This window comes from Heterocephalus glaber, unplaced genomic scaffold (genome assembly GCF_053883595.1).
Source record: "Heterocephalus glaber isolate CG9 unplaced genomic scaffold, H.glaber_assembly_v1.0 deba00001442, whole genome shotgun sequence".
Taxonomy (NCBI): Eukaryota; Metazoa; Chordata; class Mammalia; order Rodentia; family Bathyergidae; genus Heterocephalus; species Heterocephalus glaber.
This window is the reverse complement of record NW_028258296.1, coordinates 33,788,642-33,814,322: the sequence shown is the minus strand read 5'-3', so window position 1 is coordinate 33,814,322 and position 25,681 is coordinate 33,788,642. Positions and strand designations below refer to the sequence as shown.

The following is a 25,681-nucleotide window of genomic DNA, read 5'->3' as shown; positions in this document are numbered from 1 at the left end:
TAAAAATTCAATTTCTTAGATTATACCATATTAATGAAATATTTCAAGAGTAAAAAGGACTACTGGACTTCTGGTTAAGTACGGCATGTTAAAATGAATGCTGGCAAGGAAAGGATGGGAGGGGATTATACACTGTTGGTGGAAATGTTCACTAGTACAGCCACTGTGAAAATCAGTATGAAGGTTACTCAAAAAGCCAAACAATAGAGCTAACAATCGGTCCAACTATAACTTTCTTTAGTATATACCCAGAATAATTAAAGTCAGGATACCTGCATGTGCAAGTTTATTGTGCCACACTTCATAGTAGCTAAGCTATGAAAATAGCCTAAATGTCTGTCAACTGATGGATAAAGGAAATGTGGTACATGTACACAAGGGAGTATTATTCAGGCATAAAGAAGAATGAAATCCTGTCATTTGCAAGAAAATGAATGGTATTACAGATCATCATGGGAAGTGACCACAGAAAGACAAATATGTTTTCACTCATCTGTGGAATCAAGGAGAGAGAAAAAGAGAGAACATGAAAGTAAAAGGGAGACTATTGGAAAAAGTAAGAAAATAAATAATGGGGGTTGGAAATATGATCAAATATGTTATAAGCAAGCATGAATATGCCAAAATGAAAAATTATTCTGCATAATTAATATGCACGAAAACAAAAAAAATAAAAGATTATATGAAAAGTTGCTTAACATCATTATTTCTCAGGGAAATACAAATCAAAACCATGATATAATACTTCCTTCCCACTAAGCTAGCTAGAATTAAAAAAATCAGATAATAAATGTGAGAGTTAATCTTGATTGTCAAATTGGTTGGCTTGAGAAATACCATGGTGATCGGTAAAGTGCATTTCTGGGGGTGTCTGGGCTGGTCATGGGAGGGTGACCTCGTCTCCAGCCCTTTCTTCTCTCAGGCTTTTCCCTTGCTGCTTCCCAGATGCCATGAGTTGAACAGCTTTCTTCCACCATGTTCTTCTACCAAGATATTTCTGTCTTGGAACCAGCCAACATGGGCTGAAATCACAAGCCAAAATGAATACCTCTTCCCTTAAATTGTGAATGTCAGGTATTTTGTCTCAGCAACAGAAAGTTGACTAATACAGTAAGTATGTGAGACAATTTGAAGTAGCTGGAAGTCTCATACACTGCTAGTGGGAATGTAAAATGGCATAGCTATTTCACAAACAGCTCAGTTATTGCTCAAACTGAAGCGAGGTGTGTTAGCACATGCCTGTAGTCCCAGCACTTGGGTAGCTGAGGCAGGACACAGTTTGAGGCCAGACTGGGCCACACACTGAACCCATTTCTTAAAAACCAACCAAACAAAAAACATTCCACAGAGTTGCCAAAAAGGCCCTGCAAATCCACTCCAAGCAATATTTGCAAAAGAAATGAAAACACATGTCCACTCAGAAACTAATGCAGGAATGTTCAATGTAGCATTATTGCTAATAAAGTAGATACTGCCCAATGTCCAACAAATGATTACATTCCTATGAAATATCCAGAATGGGACATACATGGAGACTAAGAGCAGATCTGTGTTTTGTTAGTGCTGAAAGAGTGAGGGGTGAAAGGGTTGATAACTAAAGGTTACAACCTTTCGTCATAAAGTCAGAAAACTATCTTAAAATATCCTGTTGATGGATATATAACCTGGTGAATATGCCAAAAATGATTTAATTATATATATTAAATAAGTGATCTGTGTGGCACATGAGCTACACTTTATCAAAATTGTTAGAAAATATATAAAAAATATGGTATGTTAAACTGTTTTTATGTTTGCTTCCTCATAAAATCTCATGAAAAAAATATAATAAGAAAGAAACGAACAAAAAGCATAAATCCTCAAGGATCCTCATGGTTTGAAGGTATGTATTCCCTCCAAAATCCATGTTGAAACTGAATCCTGAATGCAATGGTATTAAGAGGCAGGGCTCTTAGGAGATGATTAAGTAATCATGGTGAAGCCGTTGTAGGGGCACTGGTGAACTTATAAAAGGGCTGCAGGGAATAGGTGGCTGCTTGTTTTTGCCCATCCGCCTTGTGCCATGTGAGGACACAGCAACAAGGCCATCATCTTGGAAGCACAGAGTGTCCCTCAGTAGACACGGAACCTGTCAGCACCTTGATCTTGGACTTTTCAGCCTCAGGAACTGTGAGAAATAAATTTTTACTTCTAAATTACTCATTCGCAGGTATTCTGTATAGGAGCACAAACTATAAAAGAAGATAAAAAGAAAGAACAGTAGCAAGTGAGATATATCAACCACTTTTTAGAAATCAGAAATCTGACCAAGTGCTAACTGAAACAGTGCACAGAAAGATGAAAAGTAACCCTGAAAAGAATGGTTAACTAGAAAGATGCAAGGGTATTAATGATATCGTATCCTGGAAAGCTCAGGAACTGGAAGTACCAGTAATCTGTGGGTACAGAGGTGGTGATAGAACTAAAACTAGATAATTAGTTTAAAATGTAATCAAACAAAAAGTAACTTCAGATTCACTCACTTACCCATGCAATCAGGTGACATTCCTAACCCAATTCTGCAGAATATTGGAAGTGTGCTTTATGAAGGGTTGCTAAACCTGAGGGCATCAAGTGAAGAGGAGAGGCGGATGAATGTACAGATAATAAGCAAAAGTTCTACATCCAACCCTCTTCCTTCACTTGGTCCCAAGAACATTTGCAGGAAAATTTGAAACCCACTGTCTTCATCCATTCAGGCTTTCTCCAAAGAGCTCTGGTTCCTTTTAAAGGAGACCAGTATTTACAAACCAAAATATGAGTGCTAGGAAATACATGTATCATACACACAGACCGACACATACTCCACATATACACATTGCATTTAGATCTGGCTCTATGAATAGTCAGAAAAAGGTATGAGATGTTGAGTTCACAAATATCTCCAATTCTAATTTGATACACAAGGATTATTCTAGTCTTTCTCTATTTCTAACTCTATTCACCAGCAGTAAGAAGTCTGGCTCCCATTCTCCTAAATTCATTTACTTATTTGTCCAATCCCTTTGTACCAATTTACCCATAAACCAGTCACCCCCTCTGCTCTAACTATACAGAAGGCAGCCTCGTTTTCAATCCCACACTTGTTGGTGCCTCCTTGACCCAATGCCAGGAGCAGCTTCCTTGGCCATTCTGGTCTTCTCCTTTGAGTTCTCTGCTCTGTTCTCTTTAAATAGAAGAAAGGGAAGAAATGGGTAAGAAGTCCTACATTTTTTTTTTTGCAAATAAACATTTTTAAAATGAAACAAAGGGATAATGTGCTGTCAATTTTAAGTCAAATGCCTCATTTACATGTAAAGATAAAGCTAACTATCAATACAATAGTTGAGTAATTTGGGCATAATAGTAATGACTTATTCTCAAACTTTATACTTGCTCTTTTGATACATTTTTCCCAAAAAGAATATATAGATGTTAGAATCAAAAGTTTCATCTATTGCTATGAACAAGACTAATGTGAAACTGATATATTCAGAAATTAAATTTGCAACAAAGCTCATCTTAGTTTAGCAACTCAATTAGCCAGTCCTGAGTGAAAAATGAGCCCCAAAACAGCTCCTGATCCTATCTCTGCTGTTGTCTAAGCAGGGAATGTGAGATCATTAATTCAAACTATGTTAAATTAAGGAGTTGAACTTAATGATTTTCAAAATCTTCAAATGTATTACTAAAATAAAATGTAGAAAAGGCACTTTTTGTGGAAGTATTACTGGGGGAATAAAGATGAAATCATAATATGGACTTGTTTTTTCCCTCAAACCAAATCAATAAAAATGCTTTTGAGTCATCGATAATATCCAGAGCACTTTCCTAAAGGCTCTTTCTACAAGAAGTTTAGCTATGCAAACTCTAACATAGCATTTAGGAAACCCGTAGGTGCAATAACAGAAGAGATATAATCATGGGACAAAATAACTGAAGGTAGAAGAATAAGGATGGTCCATTAAATGAAGAAAGACAGGCTATTTTGATCACAAAAAGATTTGTGAAATGTAAACATTTAGGTATGCTTTGGACCAAAGAGTAGAGGTCAAATTTCAGCTGGGTCAATCAGACACACAAAAACAGAGGTAATAAATCTCTTGAAACAAAAACAATGAAATAAATCATTTTACATTTCTATGATATGAAACAATAAATTTGATCCATGATAAAATACAATAAAGTGATTAGAAGTAATATTTTAAAAGAATATACAGTAACTTGAAAAACGTTTCACAGAATGTTACTGAACAAAGTAGCAGATTATAAATTTTGGACACACCAGATTCCAACATGTATTAGTACATGTATCATCGATGATGGGTGGCGAAAGGAAGAGAGGGAGGGAAAAAGCAAAAGAACTTAGAAGCTATACAGGAAAAAACAGAAAGTTAGGATCGGGGATTTAGCTCAGTGGCACTGCATTTGCCTTCCAAGTGCAAGGTCCTGAGTTTGATTCCCAGTACTAAAAAAAAAGTTAACAGAAGCTATTCCAGATGTTGGTATTGCTGTTGAGATTAACATTTTCCTATGTGGCTTTCCGCCTTTTCCAAATATTCTAAAATACACACATATTATTTTATAATCAGAAGCAAATGTTAAACTTGTCAGAGTCAACATTGTACATGATGTGTTCAAGAGACAGTAAAAACCATGATGATAATGTTAAAAGAGTAAAAGAGGGCCATTTTGGCAGAAGACTTGGATTAAATTTGTTTCTTTTTCTTTTTTCTTGAATCAGCAAGACAGCATAGTTAAATAGAAAATTCAAAAATATGTCAGAATCCAATGAAAATGAGATTGTTCGAATAAAGTATGGGATGCTAACATAATGGAATATTAAGCAGCCATTAAGAGAATTTAGAACTTGCAAATAAATGTACGATCAGCAAGTACAAAAACCTCTCCAAAACCCTTCCTCATAAAGAGGTTTTTTTAAGCTGATAAATTTTAATCTGATGGACAAATGTACTTTAAATTTCACTGACACTGAATACAGCCATGTGCTGTGGCATTCTTTTTACTAACCCCCCTCAACTCACCACAACCCACTCCTTTTACCTACTAGATAATTTCACATTCTATTTCTTCTGCTTAAAATGCACCCTTTTGTGGAGTGGGACAGATCTGCATGAATTTACAAAGGCTCACAATTCCAGTGAGTGTAGTGTGGTGTCATAAAAATATGCTTCAATATCTAGCAAAGGAAGAAAATTACAGGCTGAAATTTAGCAACACCTAAGATTTCAGTAGAAGGGTTTAAATTATTATGAATCACTCAAAAACATTCTTAAAACCTCAATAAAACTGACTACCTAAAATGTATTATATACATTCCCCAAAAAAGAAATAAAATATACTAATAATACTTAAAAGATTTACATTCGGATATGAATAACTTATGAAAATAAGTGACATGATCCAAAAAAACAATTAACCAAAAAGAATTGTATTTAACCTTTTCTGGTTGATGCTTTTCAGATGCAACAGATCATGAAACATTTTTCTTTCCAAAGAAAGATCTCACCTGTACAATTCTTCTTTTCTATCCCTACCCCTCTCTTTCCTATCCCTCCTTCTCTCCCTTTCCCTCATGCTTTCTTTCGCTCAACATTGAGATACATACCTACTAGCTTATAGTCTTTTAAACAATAAAAACCTTTTTTCTTCAAGAGATTAGAGAAAAGGGAAATTATCTGTATGACAAATCTATACTTCTTAAATCACAGTTAATACCATTCATGTAGCTAATATAATGAAAATGTGCACCTACATAAAACCAAGAAAACCTTGGAATGGATGCAGGCCAAGATTTGAATGTGTATAATAGATAAGAAAGCCCAATATGTTGCAAGAATTCATTGTCTTTTAACCTCACTGCAAAACAATATATTTATTGTAAGGAAAATCACTGAAATGAATAGATTAGAATGGTGTTAGCATGATATTGGAATTTACCACAAATTAAGTGTAAATTTTCTAGTTGTTACTTTTGATTTAGAATAAGCATTTGTTATTGAGACTGTGGGCTCACAAAATCTATATGTTGAATTACCTCAGAATGTAACCTTATTTGGAAATAGGGTCTTTATGGAAATGATTAACTTAAATGAGGTCATTAGAGTGGTACCAAATTTAATGTTACTATTATCTTTGTAAAAATGGAAAATTTAGACCAGAAATATGCATAGAGAAAAGATGATGTGAAGGGACACTGGGAGAAATCAGCTGCCTACAATCCAAGTTGAGAGGCCAGAAACAGATCCTCCCTTCAAAGCCCAAAGAAGGAAGCAATCCTGCTAACACCTTGATCTTGGACTTCTGGCCTCTAGGTCTGTGAGTCAATACATTTCTGTTTTGAAAAATACCTAGACTGTGATACTTTATTACAGCAGCCCTAGGGAATTAATACAGTATTTCTGCACCGAGAGTTGTACACAATAAAAATGTGAGGGTAGAAATAAAGGTAGAAGGAAGATAAAAAGATTAAAATATTTCTTCCTTGCTCTATTCATTAACTTTTTTTTACAGGTTAATTATCAACTCCTGTAATTCCTGGGAAAGGATTCTGCCTCTTTCCTTTCATGGTTATTAGATGATTCTAAAATTCCTACTGAAATTAAAATTTTAAAAGATACATAGCTGAAATTTAAAACAAATGGTTTGTCAATACCAAAAGAATTTAAAAGTTGAAATATGACCTCTCTAAGAGGTGACCTTCCTTAACATCCCTCACTAAAATGCTACTCAGGAACATCTCATAAATATAACATGAATTACTCTGATAATACTAAATCACATCCACCATCTGTGCACAAACAGCTATTTTCTTTTTACAAGTCGAGGAAGAAAAAAAAATCAATGTGAGAAGGGCGATAATCAGAATACTGCCATGAAAAGGCCATGCAAATAAAATTGCTGATGCACGAGAAACATGTACACCAAGAGACATCTGGTAAAAAAGCAACTTAAAGTAGGAGTTTGAGAAACCATGTTGCGAAGAGGGACACTCATCTTGACAAGCCTAAATTTAGACTTAGCAGCTGTGTTTTGGTTTACAAATCCTTCCAATCTGCCTGCTTATAATAATAATAATAAATGAAAAAGACCTTCCGTGGAACACTGTTGAAAACGTGATTGGGGGAAAGCCAGGCTCTGCGGTATTTCATGAAGGGACACACAACACTCTAATCTTGTTTGACATAATTACCATTGCTATGTAGTATGTAAGCCCTTGTATGCATATACCACAATTTTTTTTATCCATTCTTGTTTCTTTTTTTTCCCCTCAATTTTCTAATACTGGTACCTTGAATATACTTGTACTTCTTTGGGTTTTGTGTAATACAGAGTTATACAGGCACCAATGAAATTTTACAGATAATTTTCCCTTCTGACCAAAACCAAAAGTATTATACTGTGTTTTTAACTATGCTTTGTCCCTACAAAATATCTTGTTGATATTAATTGTCAATTAATCATACTGAGTGGTGGTAGGACTGTGACAGGTGATTGGGTCATGAGAGGTACTGCCCACGTGAATAGGTCATGTAGTTATCACAGGACTAGATTAGTTCTCTCTAGAGCAGCTTCCTATAGACCTGCTCTCTTTATACATGCCCACTTTCCTTATTCTGTTCATCAGGAGTTAAAGCAGCACAAGAACCTCACCTGGAGCTGCCACCCAATTTTAGATTTTCGAGCCTCCAGAACTATGAACCAAAATAAACCTCTTTTCATTATAAATCAGCCTGTCTCATGTATTTTATTATAGCAAAAGGAAACAAACCAAGGCATGGCACGGTAAAAGAAAAGTCTTTGTAGTAAGGCAAAGCTAAACTTAATCTAAGTTTAGACATGTACAAGCTGTGGGAACTAGATTAAGTCATTTTACTTTTCTGAGGTTTAGTTTCTCACTTACAATTTCTTAGAAAGTTCACGCCTCACCTTGGATCACAGAGACTTAAGGAGAAGATCCAAAGTAATATATGTGATGTGTATAATATTTGCTAGAAGGCTCTATATAAACTATCTTACATAAACCTTATCAAAATGCCTAGAATATATATGTTCCTTTTTAAATACATACACATACTATTAGCTAATATTCTTTCATCTCTTGTTTTCTGATGATGAAACAGATTAAATAACTTGCTCAAACTCTAATTGGCATTAAACAGAAAAACCAGGATATGACTTCCTAAATCCTATAAGTCAAATTTGTAACAAAATTTGATACTGACACCTGAGAGTCATCACTGAATTCACTTTTTACAGTTTCTCATGAAGTGAAATAGAATACTAAAGCAAGAACAAATAAATGTCTATGATCAGTATATTGCTACATAATGCCCCAAATCTGAGGAAGTAAATTCTACTATTCTATCATCAGGAGTCTGAAAACACTTTCTGTAAGGGACAATCAGTAAATATTTCAGATTTTATGGGCCATTTGGTCTCTGTTAAAACTTCTCAACTTGGCCACTGTAGTATGAAAGCACCCAAAGGCAACACATAAATGAATGGATGTGGTTGTGTTCCAGTAAAATTTTATTGAAAAAATTGAGGTCAACCATATTTGTCCCATGAGTTTTTGTCCCTCTTTTGCATTAAAGATATTATATAGAAAGCATCATAATACAGAGAGATAGACATTTTATATATCTTTTTTATATGTCTTAGAATATTCCATAATAAAAATCACTTTGAAAGTTTAAAAAGGGTTCCTTCGAGTAGGATAAGTACAGAGTTTTGATTACTGAAGAATTCCTTTGAATTTCTTTGCACAGTTTTCTCATGGAACTTTTAAAGTCCTCTGCATGACTAATAAGTAGACAGAAGATAAGTTTCAGATTTTTAGCATTTCTCTTAAGGGCTTTTTTTAAACTTAGAAAAACATACACCCACAAATCAATGTCTTTAATCACATCAATAAACACTATGGCACATATAAGAGAGGATAAGTAAAGACAAACTAAAATGCTACAGCTTGAAGGTGAGGCTTCCTCATTAAGTGTGTACTCAAACACTGAGGCAGTTCACGCTTATCCCTCAGCAATAAGCCATTATCACTGTGCGTCAACAATGTTTATAGTCATGAATGCTAAGTCCACAGATGACAATTGACACTGTCCAAAAGAAAGCCTGGGTTGGCCGGGGATTTAGCTCAGTGGTTTCGCTGCCTGCTATGCAAGCGCAAGGACCTGAGTTCGATCCCCAGTACCAAAAAAAGAAAAAAAAAAAAGAAAGCCTGGGCTAGTAGACACACTCAGGAAATAAATATGGTATCTGTCAAGTGTCCAACTGTGGATTCAGTGATGACTAATTGGGAGCAAAATAAGCCAGGAAATATACTCTAAGCAGAACTTCTGAAGGGGATGAAGGTATGTGCTATGGACAGATAACACTGAAGTGCATGCACTCTCAGGAGTGCAACAAGAAATGGCTTATAATCAGCGAAATCAGATGACTGTGCACTTAATAAGTAGGGCTGAAATGGATCCTGGAATGTTTAGTCCTCTGCTCCAAAATGTGGTCATTATAGACAGTCCTCCAGGAAAAGGTTGAACTCCCTTGATATGTAGCTCCAGCAACAAATTTATAGATTTTCTGAAGAGATTTAGTATATGCTTATGTATACACATTACACAAACCACTAAAAGACTATAAAAGATGAACCAAAAACTTTTATCCCCTAGTACCTCCAAACTGACTGGAGGACACCACATGTAATGATTTACTCAAAGAGGGAGCTATGCACATACTATAAAGCAATGCAAGAATTTTATTACTCTCAGAAATAACCTAAAAGAAAACTTTTTCAAATTAAAAGTACCCTTCCAACTAAATTTTATCTCCATGGAGCCTACTCAGGCTCCATGGCAGGTCTTTTTATACTTTCCAAACTTAACTAAGTAGCTGTATATATAGTTGCATAGACTATCAATATATTACAATATCTTCCCTTAAATAAATATGAGCTTGGTAAAAATAGAAACAAATATATTTTTGTGATACTGAGAAGATCTTACTGCAAACTCAAAGTAAATGGCTATACAAGCAAAAGACATTAATTTTATATACCATAGTTATGAATATTGAGAGTTTTCTAAGTGCGAGCAACTGTGTCCTAGGAACATTGCATGCATTTTCCTTAATCCTATCAATAACCTCATGGAGTATGATTACCATCAGCCAGATTTTGCAGTTAAATAAATTTGTGGTATAGGGATGCTAATAGTTCTCTTCAAAATCACTTATGTCTGAATTTATACAGCTAGGACTCAACCATCACCACCATCAACAGGCATAGAAAGCATCTACTATAATAATTTTACACATTTAACAACTGTTTACTAAATGCCAGCTGTGTGTCAGGCACTGGGCTGGGGATACAAAGGCGACCAAACCTGGCAGAGTTCTTGCTCTCATGAAGCTTATACTTCCAGTTGGATGGGGAGATATAATAAACACATGGATAAAAAACCACTATTCCTGATGAAATTATAAGAATAAATGTTGATAAACAAGGGATGTATTCCAGAGAAATTGGACCCATTACTTGGGGAAGGGGTTAAGGCAGGGAGCAGGAAGAAGGTATTTGCTAGAATCTCAGGGAAGGTTTTAAGGACACAAAGTAAGAAGCCAGCTTTGCAAAACACTGAGAAGTACAGTAAGAAAATAAGGACCACAGCAGAAAAGAACTTAATATGCTCAAGGACCAGAAAGGAGACAAATGGCTGGATCATGGGTTTCTATAAAGGAATAACCAATAAAGTTCATTTTAACAGTTACTGTGTCAAAATTTCAGTTTTCACATCTTAATCTTGTAGATCTTTAAAAGAGTGAGGGAGAACTCCATGAGGAATGTTGCACCTGAATATTCAAAAGTAAGACGTTTGCGCATAGACATTGCTAACCATCTATATGGTCTTATTCAGATTTCTTGTGAGCATTTGCCAATTTGCAGGTATTAATCATAACTGACACTGTCCCACTCATATCATTACAGTTGGGTAATTTCTTACCTAACAGAAATTTTCTTTCTTTATACTTAACAGTTAAAAATGTGAGTTTATTCACAAAGGTCCAATAATATTGTCATAGACCACAACTGAAGGTGGCATTATTATTCTTACCGTGCAAGAATTATACCTCCTGTCTAACTCCCAGGCAACTTTCAGTGCCTCTCTAGGAGGTAAAATAGTTCCTCACTCCAATAGGTTTGATCATTGTCCAGATGCAGATAAGTGCCTATCTCTGAGAAGAAGACACAAGAGCTACTTCCTCTTTCCACCAACAAACATTTTTTTTTTCTCTCTGCTACAGGAGTTACCTACTCCATTTAGGGATTGCTCTTCTAGTCTGCACCCCAAAATAGAGATGACTTACAGAGTGGATTCAAAGCCTATAAAAGAATCACATCCCAGCTCCAGATATAAGTTCACCAGCTAAAAATAAACATTTATTGTAGGTAAGACACTTGAGGTTGTTAAATGCAGCATAACTGAGTGAAAGCTGATGAAGATACAATTTAAAATTGAAATAGATTAAAAAGTAAATACATAATTTGCTCATTTTTAGTACAAGAGAATTAGGGATTTTTTTCCAATTTTGAAGATTCATATAATAAGAATTTGCCACGTTTTTGATCACACATAAGGCTTTCATTTTAATTCTAAATAGATTTCTGTTCTTCATATTTCATTTTAAAGGATTAAACTATTTTTCATTTTAAAATAAAAGCTTCTATCTCTCATATTAAAAAGTATAAACTTACAAAATAAAATTACAAAAAAGAACATCAAATATATTATGCTAAATGAAAAAAAACAAGACATACTGTCTGATTTATATCATACTGTATGATTCTATTTATATAAAATGAACTGAGGAAGAAAATACAGACAAAAAGTATAGGTTAATGGATGTCTATGGCTGGGTGAGAAAATCAGGATTAATTATAAATGAGCAATGATGAACCTAATTGGGGAGATGAAAATGTCCTAAAACTATTTTTCAGGGATGATTGTAAAACTCAGTTACTACTATACATTTTAAAAAATCATTTACCAAAAATGGGTGAATTTTACAGTATAAAAATAAATCTCAATCTATTTCGTTTTAAAAAGAAATTCCACCAGCCAGGTGTGATGGTGCACGCCTATAAGTCCAGAACTCCAGAAACGGAGGCAGGAGGATTGCTGTGAGATCCAGCCTGGGCTACACAGTGATTTCAAGGCCAGCCTGAACTAGAAAGTGAGACCTGGTCTCAAAAAAAGAAAACAAATAATTTATTTTAATTATATTTAGTTTAGCATCCCAGAAGGGAAGACCAATACAGTGCAAACTGATTTTGCTGAAAAATCATACAGTTGACAAATTACATACTGTAATAATCCAGTCTATAAATCTAAAAAAAAGCCAGAAGCCATGTCATTCATGAATGTAAATATATTCTGAATACATAATTTAAATATTCTGTATTGAACTTCCCTACACTCCTACTATCAAGCAGCTTAATTCACTGGAAATAGACAAGCAAGTTTTTTACACAAGAGAAATATGTACCTGCTTATGAGGCATAATGTATTATTAAGTATTATGATATTCAAAACATTATTATGGAAAACAGGAATAAGAAAGAAATCAATTCTATCTGGGGAACGAAGAAAGTTCTTAGGAAAGAGGTAGTTTTACAATGGGCTATAAATAACAGGAAGGATTTTGTTTTGTTGATCCAACAACAATTACACAGAAGTAGAAAAATACAAAGTAAGCTCATGTGGTTGCAAGTAGATCGATCTAGATCAGTGTTTCCAGACCAATGTTTTTTGAATTATAATGTGGGGAAAAAAAAAAATCACTCACCAGGAAATCCAGTTCAAACATAGATTCTGAGTCACTGGTTCTGCAGCAGGTTAGAAGACCACATTTCTTACCAGTTCCTAAAGGATACAATAGATTTGCAGGACATACTCTGAGTACTGAGGCTCTAGAGGAGACACCATAGTAAGAGAGAGAAGAATCTTGATGTCAAACTGAACATATGCCCAAAGCCATGTGAGCACATGGATAGACTACAGGCAGAAGGTGACACAAATAAAGACCTGATTAGGCTGTATTACCTGGGAGCATAACACATTTTTTGGCACACAGGCACAGAAGCATGGGTGTGTCAAACCCATGATGATTCTTTAGAATATTTCTATTGAAGAATTAATAATTTTAATTTTGAGTTTTATTACATTAAACAATGAGTGCTTAACAGGAAAAAATATCACAGAAATAAAGTATTGCATTTTTAATATTTATTTAGTGTCTATAAAAAAGTACCCAAATTTTCAACATTTTTTTGGTATACAAAGTCTAAAAAAGAACAATATGAATTAATTCCTATATGAACTACAATGAAAATACCAATAGCACTCTACCAAAAAAAAATCTGCACTTCATTAAACACACCTAAGTCAGTCTTCACACATGACAACAACACATTACATATATACATATCGCAGATACTGACAGCACATGTGTTTTGCTTTCCTGGCCTTTTTGTAGAATATACTTGACATCTTGATCTTGCTGTTTTCTCAGGAGGTTCTTACTATATTATATAATGTGTAGTTAACAGGAACATAAAATATCAATAAAATAAAGTATTAAGTTATTACTATGTATTTGCACATTTAGAATAAACATCAACACTTTCACATCAGCTGTGTATTTCTTACAAAACTTAAATGATAACATCAGAAATAAAAACCTATGTGAACTACAATGAAAATACCAACAGAACTCTACAACATAAATAACAATGGCTTCAATTGTCACACCTAAGGCAGTCTTCGCACATGAAAACTGCATCATCCGGCTAAGAAAAATAATATAACACTGATTGGAGTCAATGAAGAAACAGGAGAGAGTGCAGACAACATAAAAAAACTCTTCACAGAAGTAATGGCAGAAAACTTCCAAGGAGGGGAAAAGAACTTGACATACAGATAAGTGAGGTATAGGACTCCAAAGAGCCTTGATCAAAAAAAATCTACACATAGGCATATAACTGTTAAGATTCTAGAAACACAACAGAAAAAAAAAGTTCTACAAGCACTTAGAGAAAAGAAACAAATCACATACAAAGGAAAGTCCATCAGAATCACAGCAGACTTCTCAACACAAACCATCAAGGCAAGAAGAGCTTGGAGTGACATATTCCAAGCCCTAAAAGAAAACAGCCTCCAACTCAGATTGATGCACCCTGCAAAACTATCTTTCAAATTTGATGGAGAAATAAGATACTTTCATGACAAAGAGCACCTTAGGAACTTTGTGAAGACCAAACCAACACTCCAATGAATTTTACACGATATCCTAGGAACAGACATTGAGGATCACAACCCCAGGAAGCAAAGCAGAATGAACCCATCTGGCATGACAAGAAATTAATTGTAAAGGGGGAGAACCCAACAAAAAGAAAAAGTCATGGCAATGACAAGTCAATACGTTTCAGTTATAACCATCAATCTTAATGGTCTCAATTCACCAGTCAAAAGAAATAGACTGGCAGAATGGGTCAAGAAGCAAAATCCAACAATATGCTGCATGCAAGAAACACACTTAATTCAAAAGGAAACTCATAGACTGAAAGTTAAAGGGTGGAAAACAATACTCCATGTGACAGGAACCCGAAAAAAAGCAGGAGGAGCTATCCTCTTGGCAGATCAAGTAGATTTCAAACCAACACTGATTAAGAGAGATGAAGAAGGACACTACTACATCCTTGTAAAGGGAAGAATCCAAGAGGAAGAGAAGACATTCATAAATATCTATGCACCAAACACTAGTGCACCCAACTATATAAAACAAATACTAATGGACATGAAAAGTCATATATGCACTAATACAATTGTAGTGGGGGACCTCAACACCCCACTGTCACAAATAGATAGATCAACTAGACAAAAAATAAGTAATGAAATACTAGAACTCAATCGAACTCTTGAACAAATGAACTTAACAGATGTTTACAGAGTCTTCCAACCCACAAAATCAGAATATACATTCTGCTCAGCTGCACATGGGTCATTCTCCAAAATAGACCACATGCTCACAAAAAGAACATGTTTAAGTAAGTGCAAAGGAATTGAAGTTATCCCCTGTATATTATCAGACCATAGTGCGATGAAACTGGAGATCCATAGCAAAAGAAACTCAAAAAATTTCATAAACACGTGGAAATTGAACAACACACTTCTGAATAACCAAGGGGTCACAGAGGAAATTAAAGAAGAAATCAGACAGTTCCTTCAATTAAATGACAATGACAGTACAACATATTGGAATCTATGGGACATAATGAAAGCAGTCTTAAGAGGGAAATTCATAGCAGTGAATACACATATTAGGAAAACAGAATGAGCCCAATTAAACAACCGATGCTGAACCTCAAGCTTCTAGAAAAAGAAGAGCAGGACAAACCCAAAGCTCATACAAGGGAGGAAATTATAAAGATCAGAGGAGAAATCAATGCAATGGAGACTAAGAGAATGATACAAAAAAATCAATGAAACCAAGAGCTGGTTCTTGGAAAGAATCAACAAAATTGACAAACCCTTAGCAATCTTATCAGAAAAAGGAAAGAAAAGGCCCAAATCTATGCAATTAGGAATGAAAAGGGTGAAATTACAATAGACCCAGCAGAAATCCAGAGGATCATCAAAATACCTACTTTCAGAACCTATATGCCAATAAGATGGAAAACACAGAAGAAATGGACAGATTCCTAGATACATATGAATTACCAAAGTTGAATGAAGAAGACCTAAAAATTCTAAACAACCCAATATCAACCAATGAAATTGAAAATGTAATTAAAAACTTATCAACTAAGAAAAGCCCAGGCCCTGATGGCTTCACTGCTGAATTCTACAAGGCATTTAGAGAGGAACTGCTGCCACTACTGTTTAAATTATTCAATGAAATTGAAAGGGAAGCAATACTCCCAAATTCATTCCTGGAAGCAAGCATCACCTTGATCCCCAAACCAGAGAAAGACCCAACTGAAAAAGACAACTATAGGCCAATCTCACTAATGAACATAGATGCAAAAATCCTTAATAAGATACTGGCAAATAGAATGCAGAAGATCATCAAGAAGATCATACACCCTGATCAAGTGGGATTCATCCCAGGGATGCAAGGATGGTTCAACATACACAAATCAATCAATGTAATACACTATTATCAAGAGAGCCAAGGACAAAAGCCATATGATTATCTCCATAGACACAGAAAGAGCATTTGACAAAATCCAACATGCATTTATGATAAAAACCCTACAAAAAATTGGAATAGATGGTCTCTACCTGAAACTGAGAAAAGCAATCTATGAAAAACCAACAGCCAATATCATACCAAATGGTCAAAAACTGAAATCCTTCACACTAAAATCAGGAACAAGACAAGGATGGCCACTATCACCAGTCTTGTTCAATATAGTTCTGGAAACATTAGCCACAGCAATTAGACAAGAGAAAGAAATAAAAGGAGGAATAAAGATAGGAAATGAAGAAGTCAAATTGTCATTATTTGCAGATGACATGATACTCTATATAGAAGACCCTAAGAACTCCACCAAAAGTCTTCTAGACTTAATAACCAAATTCAATAAAGTAGCTGGTTACAAGGTCAACACACAAAATTCAATAGCTTTTCTCTACACAAATGACAGACTCACTGAGAGAGAAATAGGGCAAATAATTCCTTTCACCATAGCATCCTAAAAACTGAAATACCTAGGAATCAACCTAATGAAAGAAATCAAAGACCTCTTCTCTGAAAATTATAGCACTCTGAAAAGAGAGATTGAAGATGATATCAGAAAATGGACAGACATCCCCTGCTGCTGGATAGGAAGGATTAATATAGTGAAAATGGCCATACTTCCAAAACTGCTATATAGATTCAATGCAATTCCAATTGAGATCCCAGCAGCATACTTCATGGACCTTGAGAAAACAATCCAAAAATTCATTTGGAACAAGGAGAGACCCAGAATAGCAAAGGCAATTCTAGGTAACAGAGACATGGCAGGGGGTATCACATTCCCCAACCTGCAACTATACTACAAAGGAACTCTGATAAAAACAGCATGGCACTGGCAAAGAAACAGACCTGAGGACCAGTGGAACAGATTAGAAGATGCAGAAACAATACCAGACACACTCAGCCATCTCTTCTTTGATAAAGGAGCCAAACACCCTCACTGGAGGAAAGATAGCCTCTTCAATAAATGGTGCTGGAAAAATTGGCTTTCAACTTGCCAAAGATTAAAACTAGACCTATATCTCTCGCCGTGCACTAAACTAAAATTAAAATGGAGTAAAGATCTAGATATTAAAATAGAAACACTGAACCAGTTGAAACAGAGGTTAGGTAGAACTCTTGAAGACATCGGTGTAGGAAAAGATTTTATAAACAAAACCTCAGCTGCCCATGAACTACCACAAACAATCAACAAGTGAGATCTCTTCTTATTAAAAAGCTTCTGCACTTAAGAGAAACCACCAGCAGTGTGAAGAGACAACCCACAATGTGGGAAAAAAGTCTTCACCTGCTCTTCCTCAGGCAAAGGTCTACTATCTTGAATCTATACAGAACTTAAAAAGATCAGACCTCCCAAATTTAAAGACCCAATCTGAAAATGGGCATCTGAAATGAACAGACATTTCTACGACAAAGAAGTAGAAATAGCAAATAAATACATGAAAAAATGTTCAACATCACTGGTCATTCGAGAGATGCAAATGAAAACAACACTGAGATTCTACTTCACTCCAGAAAGAATGGCTGCTATCATGAAATCCACCAATAACAAATGCTGGTGGGGCTGTGGGGAAAGAGGAACCCTGCTCCACTGCTGGTGGGAGTGTAGACTGGGGCAACCCCTGTGGAAATCAGTATGGAGATACCTCAAACAACTAGGACTGGAAGTCCCATGTGACCCCACTATTCCCCTGCTGGGGATCTTCCCCAAAGAATTAAAAGAATCATACCACAGTGATATATGTGCACCCATGTTCATAGCAGTACAGTTTGTGATAGCTAAAACTTGGAAACAGCCCAAATGCCCATCAATTGGAGACTCGATAAAGAAAAAGGGTTTTTTTTTATAAAATGGAGTACTACTCAGCCATAAAAAATGAGAAACTAGAGACATTTATAGCTAAATGGATGCACATTGAGGCGATACTCTTAAGTGAAATAAATAGGACACACATGTATAAATACTGAATAGTTTCTCTGGTGTGAGAAACTGAAAGTGTAAATAAGGACTAAAATGTATAATAGGTAATATGAAATAGGAAGATAAGGGGCAAAGGGGAAGGAAGTGGGAGGGGTAGGGGAAAGGAAAGAAGAGAATGGGATTAATATGAGAAAATGGAAAATTAGGAACAAAATCTTTGTAAATAGGGAGGAATGGAGGGGTTGAAGGGAGGGCTGGGCAAGGGAGAAAATAAGAACCAAGAGAGATTATGTAAAGGTGCAAATTTCCAATGATGAGTGTCATTATATTGTATACCTAAAATGTACTGATGATTAGAATGAATAATCAATAATGCAAAATAGGAAGTAATGGTCCAAAGGGGTAGGGGTAGTGGGAGGGGGCAGGGGAAAGGAAAGAAGGGAAAGGAAAAACGATGAGAAATGGAAAAAATGGAAATAAAGTCTTTGTAAATAGGGAAGGGTGGAGGGGGTGAAGGGAGGGCTAGGAATGGGGAAAACATAAGAACCAAGATGCATTATGTAAAGGTACAAGTTCCCAATATGAAATGTAATTGTGTTGTACACCTACAATGTACCAATAAAAGAATTTAAGAAAAAAAAAGAAAATTGCATCATCCATTCAAATCCCAGATGAGCCCCCCTAAAAAATCCAATCAAAACAAAAGAAAATTGCATCTTCCTTACACAAGCACTGATTACACTGATAGCACATATGTTTTGCTTTCCTGTCCTTTCTTGTAGGGCACAGTTGACATTTTTTTGTTTTTCCTGTTGTCATACTAGGTCTTTGGGATGCTGTGCCCGCTTGTTCACTTGTCAGCTCACCAGTGTGTTCTACAACTTTTTTGTTAGTTTCCTGGGCAGAAACATTTTGTTCTTCCTTTGTTGTAAATGATCTCTTATGATTTCCAGTCCCAATCACCTAAGAAGATTTCTCTGTGGTACTCTGCAGTTGTTATTTTCTTTGTAAACTATCATACTGTTTATGCCACACATGTTTAGAATCAAGAAAAACACAACCATTGGCCAATGCTTTATGTTTTGAATGACATCATAGTTGCTCATATCTCATCAACAACATCTACTCACCTTTGGTTTCTGTCTCAGAAACTCTGAGAGTTTCTGTCTCAGGCTTCCGTTTTGTCAAGGTTTGTTTCCCTATCAGTATTTCCATCATGGTGCAATGTTGACATCAGTAATACCAGTTTGTTTTTCTTTGCCATATATGAGGCCAATGTTATATCTTTCTGAAATCCAAACTTCTTACTATTAAATTTTGTTCTGAAATCGCAACATTTCATTTGGAATTTCTGCTTTGTTCCTGTGTACAGTTCCTGCACTAGTCAACTTGTGCTCTGTTAGCAAATGTAATATCCATTGGAAACTAGTAAACCAATTGTGGAATGTCACAGTCCAATTACTTTGGGAGATGGGAGTAACAAGTCTGTTCATAATATCACTCGGTTTATTACTATATAAATAAGGACCTGATGGCTGAATTCCAGGATAAATTTCTAAATTGAAAGCATAATATGTTTTTGCATCTACAAAGGCATAAATTTTTATGCCATATTTTTGACCCATCACTTTTCCATAAATCTTTTACATGTCTGTGATTACAATGAGAAATCCCTGCTAACTACAGCAGACCTATGAATGCTTTCAGTTCAGCTAGTGAGGTGGCATAACGAAAACATTTTTGAATATGGATATTGATGCATACAGAACCTGTTACTTGTATTTCATCCTCTGTGCATTTCACAGCATCTTGTAGCACTTTGTGTGTTACAATTTCCAACACTGAATGGCAGTGCTTGCATTCTGTCCAATAGGTTTCACCCCTGCCAAGGTCATCACTACATTTCAGACCTGGTTCTAACATTGGATCGTTCCATTTGGTTGTATGACCATTTTGCAACATTTTGACTAGTCAAATATGCCCTCACATTGCTGTTTTCTTTATCATCTGAATCAAGGAGGTCTGCATTCCCTGTGTCGTCATTTCTTGCTCCATTTCACTGTCACAGGAACTTTGGTTTCACATGGCCAAAGTCAAAGTCATAATCATTATCATCATCATACACTCACACCACTCTTCTGTTATGAAAACATGTATTTTATCATAATGAATCATCTTGAATATACACGCATGAGTAATCTGATGACTCACTTTTGACCTTCTCCAAAACTTGCAAATCTAGTTTTTCATGTGCTATTATACTGAAATGGGCGACTTCTACCAGAAAAATCAAAAGACAACATTTTTTTAAACAAATCCTAGAGTAGTGTAGGTGAATTATGCCCTCTGTGATGCTCTGCTAAACATAATACCTGTTAGAAGGAGAACTGTGTGGGTGAAAATCCCAGTTTGACATTTTTTGCACACGTGCCCATACCTTGCTGTTTGTCGTACCAAGTGGGTAAAGGCAAAGATTACTTCCTGTATCCCTCAAGCAAAGGTACTGAGATGTACAGCTGGCTAATAGTGCGCTAATGTTAAAATTTACAGCAGAAAAGTAAGGGATGTGTTTGTGAAACCCAGTGTTATGCTTGTAGGGTGATTCTTGGAGGTAATGACATAACTACTGATCATAACACTGGAAAAAGAAAGAAGGCACTAACTCTAGAGATTAAGAAGGGAAAACAGATTCAGACTCCTATGATATTAATAGCAGAAAAGTAGGTGGAAAATACAATAGGCTTGGAAAAAGAAACACTGAGAATTGGGAAATGGTAGAATATATTGTAGTTCAGTTGGAATTAAGTTGAAGGGATGAGTAGCGTCACCCAATTAATCATTTCCTCTGCTCTCAGTTAAATTCAGGAAGTTATAATTCCATTATAACACAGTTTGAATAAAGGAAAAAGACAGTTCAACAGTCACATCCTCCTTTCCTCTTAGAAAGTTAGTCATCCAGCTTGTGCTGGGACATTTTAGTGATGGAATTCACAACTACACTGGCTAATTCATTTAATTTTGGAAATTTCAATTAGAAACTCTTCTTTAAATTGACCTGAAATTTACCCATATATTTTTGACCCAGTCATCCTAGTTTTGCCCTTCAAAACTGTAAACATTTCTTCCACCTATATCATAATTACTCTTTATTCAGAGTTGTTAAAAGAATTAATCCAAGTCTTTTCCAAGTTAAACTACTCTGCTTCCCAGACCTTTTTTAAAGGCCATGGTTACCCAAACATATCATCAGTTAAATCTCTTTATTATCCTCCATAAATATCTAAATGTGTGACAAAACTGTTGCTACTTCCTGTGTCATTAGAAGACAATACTAACAGAGCAATCCTAACCCCAGACAAGATTTCAAGCTTTTATCTCAACAGATAACATTCCAAAGAATTAGTAACAAGGCACTGGCATTTGGAGATGTGATAATATTTCTTTGTATTTGTAGCACAAATCATCGCTCCCTTTTTAAAATACTGAGAGTAAAATGCATCTTCAGAAGTGGCGCAGATGGTTCAGAGTTCAGTACAATTAATATTCCATATGATCTTGAAAATATGGTGCTTGTTGAGATTCGATATCATATCATTTTCATTTATGCTTACTGATCTCTTAGGCACTAAAAAGCAGGAAGAGTTGGGTGAGTTGGCACACCTGTAATATACATTTTGGGAGGCTGAGCAGAGGGATCACAAACTCAGGTTCCACCTGAGCAATTTAGTGAGACCCTGTCTCAAAGTAAAAAATAAAAAAAGAGCTGAGGATATGGCTCAGTGGTAGGGTACCCCAGTACCACCAAAACCAACAGATCAACCAAAGAAACAAAAATACACAATGAATCCACATAAGTGGTCTGATAAACTGCCTCCTCAAACTTATTGTTTGTTTTAATTTTATCATCATCACATATGCTAACTCAAAAAGAGAACTTGAGGACTGTTTATCTTCTTCACTTAGGAAGGATACAAGAGTAAAATTTCTAGTGGTCAGCCCTATTGGTCTGTCTCTCCCTCCTCCCCCGTTTTTAACCATCAAATTGTAAATATCCTTGAGCCAGAAACAGGAAGGATATACCTTTAAAAAGTGGGAATTAATATAGTAACTCATAAATCTGGATATATATTATTTATCCTTCATTTTACTGTTTACTGTTTTTGTTTTACAAACAAAAAAATCTGAAACATTGACATTAAATAATTTGCTCCATGAAATAAAACTAATAAGCAATGGAGCCAGAATTTCAAAAATTCATATAGGCAACACTCCCACAGAATCTGCTCCTAACAACTAAGCTCACGTCTTGATTATGTTTTTGCTTATAATGACCTAGAGTTTTCTTCAAAAGTTAACAGTTATCCCAATTAAACTCCATATTATGCTCCTATTATGCTCACAGTATTATAACTTATCAAAAGATTTAGCAGGCTACTTGTATTAGGCTATTAGCTGCTATTATAATTACTATTGCTATATAGCAAACTTTTGAGGTATAGCAAAATTTTGTGGTATAAAACAACTTTGTTAATATTTTATTATGTTCAGTGATTTATTGGGTCAGGAATGCCAACAGCACACAGCAGAAACTTGCTTCTCCTCCATTATACCAGAAGTCTCAACTGAGATCTGATGGCTGATGGCACCTGGATGCTAGAGGCTGAAATCACATAGACATCTTCAAGCCACCCACTTAATAGGGTCTCAATGTAACCTCAAAGCATGGAGGATTTAGGTTACATTTCTTACACAGCAGCTTCAAAAAGCACGGTGTTACTGAGCAAGGTAGCACACAGTTATAATCCCAACATTCTGGGAGACTGAAGCAGGAGACTCACAAGTTTGAGCAACCTAGTAAGACCCTGTCTCAAAATTTAAAAATCTAAAAAAGGAGGGCTGGGGATGTAGCTCAGTGTGCAGGTCCTGCATTCAATCCTCAGTACTGAAAAAACAAATTTTTTTAAAAAGCACAATGACCCACTGGACAAAGTGATTACTGTATTCCTTTTTATGGTCTAGCCTTCAAAGTTGTAGGGCATTATTTTCACCAAATAGTCACAATCCCACCAGTTTCAAGGACAGGGGCAGAGATCCCAACTCTTCATAGGAGAGAGGCTGATTACATTATAGAAGAGCATATGGAGAGGGAGATACTAATACGCCCATCTTTACATAAAGCTATCCTCCACCCTTAGTACTACGTTCTAACTAGTCCCTCCTTACTTTCACTCTCAACCCCCACTCATCTATTCAATATGCCCTGGGAAGCTGACCCCTGTGGATACATCACAATAGCACCTAGACAAGGCAATAAGCAGGAGATCTAATGGCAGGAGTGTTATCGTTTATATCTAGAATTTCCCCAAGAGCCCTGTGCACTCACAGGCAGGGCTTTTGGAAGGTAATTGGATTATGGGAGCCTCTAGCTGACTTGCTATTAGGAGATAGTGACCGGTTGGAAAAGGTGAGCGTCTGGGGTTTTATCTCCCTCCCCATCTCATTGCTTCACTCTGTGCTTCCTGTCTCCCATGCCATGCACAGCTCTCCTCCACCAGGACCCTCCCGTGGAGCCAGCTGACTATGGACTGCAATGTGAGGCAAAAAACCCGCTCCTCCCTTAAGTTTTGAGTGTTGGGTATTTAGTCACAATGGTGAAGAAAGGGACTAAGATAGAGTTTAGTACCTAAGAAGTGGGGTTGTTGCTGTGACACTACCTGAGCATGTGATCTAGACACCTTTGGAACTGGTTCAAAGGAGGAGTTTGGAAAAGTTTGGAGATGCTGGCTAGAGAAATAGCCCTGTAAGCTGAACTTGATAGGAGATTCTGGTTTTACAGATATGCAGAATATAAGAGTTGTAGGGCCATGGATGTTTCCACCCAGATTCCAGAAGAAGGCCTGTAAGGACAGGCAATGTATCCCTGAAAGGTCAGAGCATGATGCTGTGAGAGAGAAGCCAAAAGCACAGTGAAGACCTCAGGAAGTTGGAAGTGCAAGGAATGTAGAACAACTGCTGAGGAAAGCCACAAGGAGGGAGCAAGGGCAGCCCAAGAGAGAAGCCATGAAGGCTACAATCAGTGGCAATGCGGTAGGGGCGGGGCCAACTGAAATGTATGGAGTTTGGGTCTCACTGCAGCTTTCCCTGAGTGCTGCACATAGAGCTACAGGATTTAATGTTTGCTCTGCTTGAGTTTTGGTCTTTCTATCCTCCTATCCCTCCCTTTTGGCAGGGGAATATTTACCCATTAAATGTCAGCAGTGTTTCATTTTCTTCTTTATTTTCATAGTAGCTCACAGATAAAGAGATTACTGTAAGTCTCAGACACTTTGAACTTTGATTTTTTTACCAATGAACTGTTAAGACCTTGGCTACTGTTGAGATGGACTAAATGCATTTTGCATAAAGGGATGCACACCCCTTTTGGGGACTAGGGGTGGAAAGTTTTGGTTTGTATCTAGTTGTCCGCCAATAGCCTCATGTGTTCATAGGCAGGTCTCTGGGGAGGTGAGTGGGTTATGGGGCCTTATAGCTGACTTACTGTTAGAAGGTAGGGTGTAGTTGGAAGAGGTGGGTGTCTGGGAGCATGACCTGGAAAGATGTATCTCCCGCCTCAGCTCATCCCTTTGTTTTCTGCTTCCTGTCCACCATGCCACAAGCAGCTCTCTTCCACCATGCCCCTCTGCCCTGACATCGCCCCTTGGTGCCAGCCAACTCTTGGCTAAAGTGTGAGCCAAAGTAAACCTCTCCTCTCTTAAATTATGGGTGTTGGGTATTTTATCTGTGCAATGAAGAAAGTGACTAAGACAAAGAGGAAAGACGTGTGCTCAGGAAACGTACTCTCTATTCCCCTCTTGCCTTTGTTACTATATTGCTGCAGTAGGTACAATCTCTCTATAAACACAGTTTTTGCAGAAATGGCCCCTTCTCCAGAGCTCGGCTCTCACTGGGTTCCAGTAACACTATTTCCATTCCTTGTCCCCTCAGAGCTAGGGGGTTACTGGCTTTTGGTTACACTGAGATTCTACATGCCCCTATATACCTTATATGCCTTTAACCCTGCCTATAAATCTATAAATAGCCCCTGCACTACGATCTAATTTCAAACCTGAAAGAATTCTGATTTTTATCAAGATCATGACTGATACAGGTATACAACAGAAACAAAATATAGGGTGAGAGACAGTGTCCAAAAAATTAGTAAGTAGACTTCTACAACCTTCTTCTAGGTATGTGATAGAATTGTTGAATATTATAATTATGCCCCTCCATCACTGCTATGGTCTGGATATGGTACGAACCAAGGGTTCCTGTGTTGGGAGCTTTGTTCTAAATGTGCTGACATTGGGAGGCCATCAGACCTTTAAGTGGGCCTACTGGAAGGTCCAGAGGTCACTGGAGGTACCACCCACAGAA

At 36.4% G+C, this 25,681-nt stretch overlaps 1 protein-coding gene across 4 annotated transcripts in view; it reads right to left on the bottom strand.

The window, feature by feature from the left end:
* Positions 1-25,681, bottom strand: part of Snx7 (sorting nexin 7) — a 112,466-nt gene that overhangs the window by 83,140 nt on the left and 3,645 nt on the right. The window contains exons 2-3 of one of the 4 annotated variants that reach the window (XM_087213172.1): positions 12,892-12,968; positions 2,527-2,600 (exon numbers count right to left, since the gene is read on the bottom strand). The exons of 2 other annotated variants lie outside the window; for them this stretch is intronic. Coding sequence is in view for 1 of the 2 variants with exons in the window: in XM_021247843.2 (XP_021103502.1) it covers positions 12,892-12,912 (21 nt within the window). In the remaining variant the exon portion in view is untranslated. The remainder of the gene's footprint in view (positions 1-2,526; positions 2,601-12,891; positions 12,969-25,681) is intronic. One more of the 4 variants, XM_021247843.2, reaches the window with a different exon arrangement.